The following is an 11,437-nucleotide window of genomic DNA, read 5'->3' as shown; positions in this document are numbered from 1 at the left end:
ATATATATATATATATATATATAATATATATATATATGTATACATAGACATGTATATATATATATATGTGGAGGCGCAATGGCTCAGTGGTTAGGGCAGTGGTAGGATCGCGGTTTCGATTCCCAGACCGGGCATTGTGTGTGTTTATTGAGCGAAAACACCTAAAAGCTCCACAAGGCTCCGGCAGGGGGTGATGATCCCTGCTGTACTCTTTCACCACTCTTTCTCTCTTTCTTCTGTTGGCCTGCTCACTTACCCAGCGGGGTGGTGTCGTTCAAAGGCTAAAACAATGCGAACGCATTGTGACCAGCGATGTGTAGCAACGTATGATGGTCTGGTCGGTCACGTGATACATATATATATATTTGTGTATACATATATATACATATATATGTATGTATTCATATACATGTATATATATATATATATATATATATACATGTATATATATATACACACATGTATGCATATACATGTATATACATATAGATATATATATATATATATTATATATATATATATATATATTTACATGAATATATATAAATGTATATCAGTATATATGCAGATGAATATATTGCTTTTCTTATTGCTTTTTCTTTGTCTTGCTCGATTACTTCTTGGTTGTTTTGCTAAATTTTTCTTGAGAACATTTCTTAGTGGTAAGACCATAGCAGATCTACTTCTAGCATAAGGGTGTCCACATAGTGGTTTCCCTCTAATATGTATATATAAGGACAGCTGCATAAAGAAATGCTGAGTTGTAATTGTGGAGGGAACCTGTAGAAGGGATAGACTCAGGAAGACGTGGAACAAAGTGGCAAGAAAGGGCTTCAGACCTTAGCCTCAATGAGGAAAAGACAAGGGACTGAGGGTTTTGGTGATTTGCTGTACTTGAGAAAATGTGTCAAGCTAAGTAAAATTAGGATCATCCATGCATACTAATTTCTCACTTACAGGTGCCAGTGCCACATAAAATGCATTTATGGCCAGTGCTTTAAAAAAGCGCCCAGCACACTGTAAGGTGGTTGTCGCTAGGAAAGGCATCCAGCCACAGAAACCATAATGCAATGGACAATTCAAGTTTGGACAGCCCCCAGCTGGCCAGCTCTTGTCAGACTGTCCAACCCATGCCACTATTGAGAAAGGTCATTAATGATGATGATATATAGGTTTACCAGCTGATAAAACAACCAGAGGTGGATGTTAAATTTTTGTTATGCTTTTGATTTGATAAATAACATTGAAAATTTCTTTATTTCTTTGTTTATTTTGTTATAGGTGGATCCACCTTGTATATTGAAACCTGCTTGAAGAGGCCATTGGTTACCAAAGAGAAAGAGCAAGGTTCTTTGGAGATGACTGGTCATCTGGGACAAGTGATGAAAGAGAGTATCACTTTGGCATATACCTTCTCAAAATCATTCATGCTAGAGAAACATCCAGAAGTACATTATTTACAAAATGCTCATCTTCATCTCCATGTACCTGAGGTAATATTTTATGTATTTGTTTTGTTTTTTTATTGCTGTGAGTGTCTGCTGATGTAACATTACAGAGGTTTATTAAATATTGGTTTCAAATTTTGGCATATGGCCAGCAATTTTGGGGAATGAGGCTGGTCAGTTACATCGAACCCAGTGCTCAACTGGTACTTATTTTATTGACCTGGAAAGGATGAATACCAAGGTCAACTTCAGTGGAATTTGAACTCAGAATGTAAAGATGGACAAAATGCTGCTAAGCATTTCGTCTGGCATGCAAATGATTCTGCCAGCTTTATTAAATATTAACTCTATTAATAATAAGAAAAGTGGGCCAATTTCTTGAAGAATGGATATACTTTTCTCTACCTACTGAGATTTGAATAGAAAATGATCTTATGGAAATGATACCATCTCTTGTGGTGAAGCATCATAGAGCATTGTGATTATGGATATTATAGTGATGTTAAGTTGCTCCTTCAATGCCCTAAAAGTTGTCTATTCTTTGTTGTACATGATTATATTTCAATACATACCTGTTAATGTGTTTTATCAATTATCCTGAAGGATGAAAGAAAAAATTGATAGAACAGACCATTACAGTTCTAAATGTATAATATTTCTTATATCTGATCATCCTGAAATACAACAATATCTATTTCAACACACGGTTTCACATCAGGAATCTTGCAACACAAATTTATTTCTTATATCTTTCTTCAATTTCTAAAGCCGCTTTTGTCTGATTGGAATGGAATGATAAATAGGCATATATTCTTCTCTTCTATGTTTTACTTGTTTCAGCCATTAGATTGTGGCCAAGCAGAGTCACTATTTTGACAGGTTTTAGTTGAATAAATTGCCCCCATTATGTCTTTTAAGTTACGGGGATTTAAACATCACTTGTGTGAGAGGAAGGTAACAAAGACACACACATAAATTTTACATATAGGCGCAGGAGTGGCTGTGTGGTAATTAGCTTGCTTACCAACCACATAGTTCTGGATTCAGTCCCACTGTGTGGCACCTTGGGCAAGTGTCTTCTACTATAGCCGCAGGCCGACCAAAGCCTTGTGAGTGGATTTGGTAGACGGAAACTGAAAGAAGCCCATCATATGTATGTATATATATATGTGTATGTGCATGTGTGTCTGTGTTTGTCCCCGCAACATCGCTTGACAACTGATGCTGGTGTGTTTACATACCCGTAACTTAGCGGTCCGGCAAAAGAGACCGATAGAATAAGTACTAGGCCTACAAAGAATAAGTCCTGGGGTCGATTTGCTCGACTAAAGGCAGTGCTCCAGTATGGCCACAGTCAAATGACTGAAACAAGTAAAAGAGTATGTATATGAGGTGGGTACCCCAAAAAACAGATTTTCCAATATTATTCTATTTTCTAAGCTTTACACTTTTACGTGGTTTCACTTTTATTGCCTTCATAGTATTCTCCATTTGAAGCAATGCATCAGTCCACACAGATTTCCACTGTTTGAAGCAGCGCTGAAACTCTTGCAAAGCGATGCCTTTTAGTGCCTCCATAATTTTTTCTTCTCCTCTTCCACATCTGCAAAAAATGTCTTTTAAGGACTTTTTTCATTCAAGGGAACAAAAAAAAGTTTTGGGGAGCTAGATCAGGTAAATATGGATGGTGAGTGAGCAGGATCGTGCCATTTTTGGTCAAAAACTGTCTCTTGCTCAAGATGGTGTGTACGGGTGCATTGTCGTGATGAAACCGCCACTCTCCACTTTGCCACAGGTCTGACCAGGAGGAACAAATTCTGTGTGAACAATTCCTTTCGCATCGATGAAACAAATCAGCATCATCATCATCATCATTTAGCATCCGCTTTCCATGCTGGCATGGGTTGGACGGTTCAACTGGGGTCTGGGAAGCCAGAAGGCTGCACCAGGCCCAGTCTGATCTGGCAATGTTTCTACGGCTTGATGCCCTTCATAACGCCAACCACTCCATGAGTGTAGTGGGTGCTTTTTACGTGCCACCGGCACAGGTGCCAGACAAGGCTGGCAAACGGCCACGATCGGATGGTGCTTTTTACGGCATGGAGGCCAGGCGAGGCTGGCAACGGCCACAATCGGACGGTGCTTTTTATGTGTCACTGGCAATGGCCACAATTGGATGGTGCTTTTTACGTGCCACTGGCACGGAGGCCATTCGGGGCGGCGCTGGCAAAGGCCACGTTCAGATGGTTCTCTTATGTGCCACCGACACTGGTATCACAGCTGCGATTTCCATTGATATTGATCAATTTTGTGGAGACAAGGTAACATTGAATGCTTCCACTGATTTGATTGCTACTTTGTTTGTGGGTCCTAGCCACAGCAGCAGCTTCTGTCACCAGTGATGACCTTCAAGAAAAGGTCCGGATCAACTTCCAACTGTTCTTTCAGTTTACGACATGCATTCAGTCATGACTGCCTTTGATCTTCCATGAGCAAGCAAGACACAAATTTTGCTGCAACTTCTTTTATTCACAATTCCTCACTCAAAATTCATTGGCAGGAACTCCAGGACACACCAGTCATATCAACAAGTTTATCAATTGTTTGGTGACAGCCCTCCAAGATCAGTTTATGAATTTTCATGTTTTCATTCATTCAGAAGGTTGACAATCGCCCTAAATGAGGTTGGTCTTCAAGCAGCAAGGGACCATTCCTAGAACATGAAAACCACTCATAACCTTGTGTTTTGCTCATGGCAGCTGCCTTGTAAGCTGTTTAAAGCATGACAACTGTTTCAGTCGCCATTTTTCCCTGCAAAAGACAGAATTTCAAGGAAGCATGCTATATGAAAGTTGCCAGACTGATGCCTGAGGGTCGCATCATGTGGCTTCTAGTGGCAGAAGCCTGAACTGCAAGGGGCTTGTCCCACAGAATGTTTCCAATTACGTTTTTGTACCCCATCATATATATATACATTCATTTATTTGTTTCAGTCTTTGGATTTAGCCATGCTGGAGCACCACCTTGGAAAGTTTTAGTCAAACAAATCAACCTCAGGACTTCGTTTTTTAAGCTTAGTACTTATTCTGTTGGTCTCTTTTGCCAAACCGCTAAGTTTCAGGGACATAAACACTCCAACACCAGTTGCCAAGCAGTGGTGGGGGCCACAAAGGCACATATGCATAGTTACATTCATACGTAGTCTGATCAATAAGTATCCGGACTACTGCCATAATAACAAAGCTAAAGCACACAGAGTGAAGCCACTTGGCACAGATTGACCTTGATCTCTGTTGTACATGCGCACTAGATTTTAACATTCTAGTTCGCTTGTGCTGTTTACAGCAGTGCTTGGAAGGAATGTATGTAGCATGTAATTGTCACATTGACCATGTCCAACAGCCACTGTATTCCTTCAATCTCACCCCTTGCAGCTTTTTCCTCTTCCAATTTGATTTTCCAAAAATCAAATCTTGCTTTAAATGAAGAAGATTTCAGGACGTCAAGGAAATCAAAGTGAATGAATGTGACAAGGCAGCTGCTGGTTATCTCCCAAAACGAGTTCTATTAATGCTTCCATCAATGGAAACAGTGCTGGATTAAGTGTGTAGCTTCCAAAGGGGACTACGTTGAAGGAGATTAAATGCCAAATTAGTATACATTGTAGTTTTGTTTTTATGGCACCAGTCCAGATATTTATTGATCAGTCCTTGTGTATATATATATATACACACACAAACACACACACATATATGACAGGCTTCTATCAGTTTCTTTTTACCGACTCTACTAACAAGGCTTTGGTTGGCCCAAGGCTATAGTAGAAGGCACTTGCCCAAGGTGACATGCAGTGAGACCAAACCCAGAAAAATGTGGTTGAGAAGCAAGCTTCTTACTACACAGCCATGCCTGCACCTAAAAATATATGATGGGCTTTCATGCAGTTTCCACCTACCACATTCGTTCACAAGACATTGGTTGGCTTATGGCCACAGTAGAGCCTGAAACCATATGGTTATAAAGTGAGTATTTTAACCACAGTCATGCCTGCACCTATAAAATTTAACTTTCCTGGGTGGACAAAAATTAAATTTGTCTGAGGTAGTTTTAAGTGTTGGTCTTTAGCTATGGCTTGTAATGTGAAGGAGACGAAAAGTAAATCTTTCCCTTATTAAAACAGTTTTATCACAATTGGCAAGGGCCAGAAAAAACCCATCCTGTTTCAGTTTATTGATGATCACAACGTAGAATTAGTTACTTGAACAAATTCTTAATGAAATACCTGCTATGTCTTTGAACTGATAATCCACTATTTATTCCAATGATCATTTTATTTCTATATAAATAATTATAGTTTGCCTATAATCATTAACATTGTGTTCTATTTCTCTTGCATGAAATTAACAAGCTTTTCTTTCATAAATTGAAAGTTTTTACTATAGAATTGCAAAAATGTGTTTTCACCTTTGTTCTTCATTTAAATCTTATTTGAATTGACTTGGCCTTTAAATCTCAGAGATTTATAAAATTTGCAGTTGATAGTTGATTATAACAATTATGATTGTTTTTATCTTTGTTTAAATTTGGTTTTCTTTGTCTTTATCAGGGAGCCACACCTAAAGATGGACCAAGTGCAGGATGTACCATTGTAACTGCCTTGATATCACTTGCCCTCAACCGTCCTGTACGTCAAAATGTTGCTATGACTGGTGAAATATCTCTGATGGGCAATGTTTTACCTGTAGGGGGAATCAAAGAGAAAACTATAGCAGTAAGTCTTAATTTTATATATCAACATACGTATATTCCTTTGTTTATTTTGCCTGTCCATTTTTTTTTTATGCTAGCACCTTGTAGACAAATGTATTACTGAGGCATTGTATTTTCACAGTCAGGGCCACTTCCTATCACAAAACCTTAAATGTTGTTTAAGTAAAGGATGTCTTGTTTTGCACATCTTTAAGGTACATCCAGCTGACAATTTGTTGGCAGGAGAATTAACATCATCATTGCTTGTAGCTTACAATTTTTGAAGAAGTACAAATGTTGACTAACACACAGATATACAAACATGCATACATATATAATATATACAGCGTGTGGTTGATAAACTGTCATATAAATTATGCAGAAAAGAAAATTACAATGACTTTTCCATTCATCCTAAGTATTAAACTAATACACCTGCTTGTTATTCCTATACATGTCTTCGTCTTTTGTTTTCTGTAAATTTGAACTATATAGTCACCATGATTAATCGCTAAATCCACAAATTTTTTATTCTCTCTGTTTATTTCCTTGTGTTCCTTTCTGTTAAAGAGCATAGGCTAGAAACGCTCTTCATCAGAAAGGATTAAGAGGTAAAAAAGGGGGAGAGAATGAAAAAAATGTGTAGGGATTATATACTTGCTGTGTGCCAGGCAATTTTCACAATAGAACGCCTTTATTTCAATTTTTTAATTCTATGTCCTCCCTGATAGACAGGCCTCTTGATCAGGACAGATTTCTGCACTATATGGGGCAATTTTTAATGTCCCCATAAACAGTGTGTTTAGGAAGTAAACTTTTTAACTACACAGCTATACCTGCTCCCACACACACACATTCACATATATATATGAGAAAAGAAATGATAAAGGAAAAATGATTTTCTTACGATCTTCATTAACTTACAGCTGTTCCACTGTAAGATGAGGTGAACTCATTGTTGAGTGCCTGAGTGACACCTTACAGTTTCATCAGAGCTTCAAATATGGAGTGCAATTTATTTAGGAAAACGAATATCTTTAAGTATATATACAAGAAAGTATTACCAATGAGACAGCATATATGCTTTCTCACTGGTGTTCAACTGAGTTCACTACATCTTATAATGGAAACAGCTATAAGTTAATGAAGTTCATAAGAAAATCGATTACTCCTTTCTCATCTCTTGACTAACACTTCATTCAGAGACATTTATATATTGAGTTCTACACCAGATTATTAGTATCACAATGCTTAAGTTAGATACGAAAACGTCTATTTGTGAATGTTTATTTCCTGTGCTTTATATGAAAAAGAAATGAGCGTTGATATATCCGGTCAAGAAATCAACCACTTTCTCTGCATTCCTGAAGATGAGTGCACTGGAAAATCCCTTCTTTGAAAAACAGGTATGGCTTAGTGACAGGAAGAACATCTGACTTTAAATTAATTCTTCAGTAATATGTATTCAGCTAACCCATGCTAGCATGGTAAAACAGATATAGAGCAAACCCTCATGTCTTATGTTTTATACATTGCATGTTCAGAAGCTGAGTATCATTTCTGCTGAAACAATTGGTGAGTAACTTCATACATTGATGCATGTAACTAATGACCACTGTACCACCCAATGTATTGCACTAAGATTGAACCCCACTACATGGCACCCTGAGCCAGCTAATGCCTTGTGAGATAATCTGATTGATAGAAACTAAAAGAAGCTCATCATGTCTTTTATCTTTTACTTCTTTTAGTCATTGGACTGCAACCATGATGAGGCACTGCCTTAAGGTTATACTCAAACAAATCATCCCTCTACCCCCAGTACTGTTTTTAAGTCTGGTTGGTCTTATTTGCTGAAGAGCTAGGTTGACAAAAGAGACTGATAAACTGGCAATGTTTGTTGATATTTTCTATCAGCTAAATTGTCTGTTAGCTCTGCAATTTTGAATTACTCTGAAACAAAAAAAAATGCCTTACTGGTAAAGCAAGTAATGTTTGGTAAAAGAGATCATCATCATTGTTTAATGTCCACTTTCCATGCTGGCATGGGGTGGATGGTTTGACTGAGGACTGGCAAGCCAGTCGGCTGCACCAAGCTCCAATCTGAATGACAAGGTTTCTACAGCTGGATGCCCTTCCTAACGTCAACTGCTCTGAGAGTGTAGTGGATGTTTTTTAGTGTACCACTGGTACGGGAGCCAGTCAACTGGCACTGGCATCAACCATGCTCAAATGACGCTTTTTATGTGTCAGTCAGATGGCACTGGCATTAGCCATAACTTCAATTTTGCTTGACTCAACAGGCCTTCTCAAGCACAGCATATTGCCTGACGATTGAAGAGTACTTTTAAATGGGCCAGTTATGCAACACTGGCATCAACCAGAGCTATGATCTCACTTAACTTGCCAGGTCTTCTCAAACACAACATATCTCCAAAGATCTCGGTCACTTGTCATTGCCTCTGTGAGGCCCAACATTCGAAGGTTGTGATTCACCACCTCATCCCATGTCTTCCTGAGTCCACCTCTTCCACAGGTTCCTTCCACTGTTAGAGTGTAACACCTCTTCACACAGCTGTCCTCATCCATACACAACACATAACTATACAGCAGTCATCTCATGCACACCACATCTGTTGCTTTGTATGTTCAACTTTTCTCGGAGCGTTTACACTGTCATATATGCACACTGACATTATACATCCAGTGGAGCATACTAGCTTAATTTCTTACAAGCCTACACATATCCTCAGCAGTCACAGCCCATGTTTCACTGCTGTGTAGCATGGCTGTTTGCATACATGCATCATACAGTCTACCTTTTCACTCTGAGCAAGAGGCCCTTTGTTACCAGCAGAGGTAGGAGCTCCCTGAACTTTGCCCAAGCTATTCTTATTCTAGCAGCTACACTCTCAGAGCATCCTCCCTCACTACTGACTCAGTCACCTAGATAACAGAAGCTATCAACTTCTATTTTTTTTTCTCCAGGCATGTGATGGAATCTGTTTTCTGTACATCTTCAACGTTTATTGCCCCTGTGTATCTGCCACACACAAAAACTATTTTCCCAGTTAACCTTCATTTGATATTGCTGCACCTCTTATGTGTCTATAACTTATACCATGTACATCTTATGGAGTTTCTACCTTTTCTATAGATTGAGCAGGGCCACTTATCTGAAGGAGTTTTTGATTTGTCTTCCTTCCTACTTACTAAGACTTTGGTTTTTGCTAGATTGATCCTAAGGCTCTTTGATTCTAGTCCTTGCTTCCACACCTGAAACTTCTTCTGTAGTTCTAGTAGAGACTCAGCTATTAAAGCAAGGTCATCAGCATAGAGGAGCTCCCAGGGGAAGCCTGTCTTGAACTCCTCTGTTATTGCCTGGAAGACTGTGATGAATAAGAGTGGACTGAAGACTGATCCTTGGTGAACCCCCCACTTCTACCTGGAATTCTTCACTCATTGCCAACGCTCACCTTATCAGTAGCATCCCTCTACATGGCTTGAACAGCAGCTGTTTTACCAGAAATATAGCATCAGTGGTGCTTCTTCCTGGCACAAACCCAAGCTGCATCTCTCCCTGATTAGTTAGGCTATGACCCTCTCCATGACTTTCATCCCTTGATCCAACAATATGATACCTCTGTAATTATTCCTATCTAATGCATCACCTTTACCTTTATAGCAGTTGATTATGGTGCTACTACACCAGTCATTGGGTATGACTCCTTCTTGTAGCACCTGGTTGACTATACAGGTGACTAGACTACAGCCTACACCACCAGATATTTTAAGCATCTCAGTACTGATTCCTGATGGGCTAGGGGCTTTCCCTGTCTTCATACACTTAATTGTTTTATCTACCAAGGTACTGTCAATTTGAGTAGCTGGTCCCTCTGTTGAGTCGACATTTCACAGACTCTCTTTCTCCCATTCATTCTCTTCATTTAGCAATCTTTCATAGTGGCATCTCCAAGCCTCTCTCTTTGAGCATCTTTAAATGCATGTGAGCCAAATGAACAAACATAGTTTAGGTATATGACTGTCTAACCAATGTACTAATGTCGCAATGATATTGCATATTTTTAAAAGGTGACCTTTGAAAAATGCAACAGCATTGAAACATATATAAATAAAGATATATGTATATACATACACACAAGCATACATATGCATATACACACAATATGTGTGTGTGTGTGTTTGAAATATATTTACTTGTATATTTTATTTAAAGTCTGTATTATTCTTAAACATTGTTAACTCATAAACATGCTTCTTTAGATGTGTTTTGAAAGAACCCTCAGTTTAGGAAATATATTTCTGTTACTGAAGTTCACACACCATAAGGATTTTTTTCCTTGCATTATATATTTTATCATAATTAATCCATAAGCATTTTTCTTAAGAAAATTATAAAACTTTTATATAAAATCTAATTATTATTTCTGTTATAGGCCAAGCGGGTTGGAGTTGACTGCCTGGTATTACCTGCCGAAAACAGAAAGGATTATTCAGATCTGCCAGCATTTATTACTGAGGGTCTGGAAGTGCATTTTGTTAATCACTACCGAGATGTATATCATATAGCGTTCCCCCAGTAAAACGTTGCCATTCTCTAACTGACCAGTGGTGCTGTTCATTAGCTGAACATATATGTGCATCAGTATGTATATACATGAGCACATACACACACACACACACACACACACACACACACACTGCATATATACATATATATATGTGTGTGTGTGTGTGTATCAGTGTATATAGAAAGAGAAAGAAAGAGCAGGCATGATGTGACACAACTATTTAAAAATGTGTAATACTCTTAAGCATTTGTCATTTAGCTCCTAAGATCATTAGCACAATAATCCACTGTTGGTTGTGTATCTAATAGTCAGGTTGGAGGTAAGTGTCTGCTTCAAGAGGCCAACTTTGTTTTGCCTTCTTGCTTAACCCCCTCCTTCCATGCTTTTTACCTACAACTATATGTAAATAAATAAAGAGATATTCATTTTTAAACTTCAGGTATTCAGTTTCTTTTTGTATACTTTACTATTTAACTGACTTATGTGCATGTAAGTGCTCCCTATTTTATTTGCTTGTAGGTAGAGTCTATTATGTTTGTGTGTGTGTTGTAGTTTGTGTGCTTGGGGTAAATTGTATAGGCTTTGGTATATCCATATCAGTATCATGCTCTGGATATTTTCAGTCTTCAGTGGAATTTAAGTATTTTC

The 11,437-nt window shown here is 38.3% G+C and overlaps 1 protein-coding gene across 1 annotated transcript in view; it reads left to right on the top strand.

The window, feature by feature from the left end:
* The window catches only part of LOC115231161 (lon protease homolog, mitochondrial), a 131,066-nt gene extending 119,844 nt beyond the window's left edge, over positions 1-11,222 (top strand). The window contains exons 17-19 of the mRNA XM_036500756.1: positions 1,278-1,493; positions 6,055-6,219; positions 10,655-11,222. Of these exons, the coding sequence (XP_036356649.1) occupies positions 1,278-1,493; positions 6,055-6,219; positions 10,655-10,801 (528 nt within the window). The 3' untranslated portion in view covers positions 10,802-11,222. The remainder of the gene's footprint in view (positions 1-1,277; positions 1,494-6,054; positions 6,220-10,654) is intronic.
* The last annotated feature ends 215 nt before the right edge of the window (positions 11,223-11,437 follow it).

This window comes from Octopus sinensis, linkage group LG2 (genome assembly GCF_006345805.1).
Source record: "Octopus sinensis linkage group LG2, ASM634580v1, whole genome shotgun sequence".
Lineage (NCBI taxonomy): Eukaryota > Metazoa > Mollusca > Cephalopoda > Octopoda > Octopodidae > Octopus > Octopus sinensis.
This window is presented reverse-complemented; position numbering and strand designations above follow the sequence as displayed.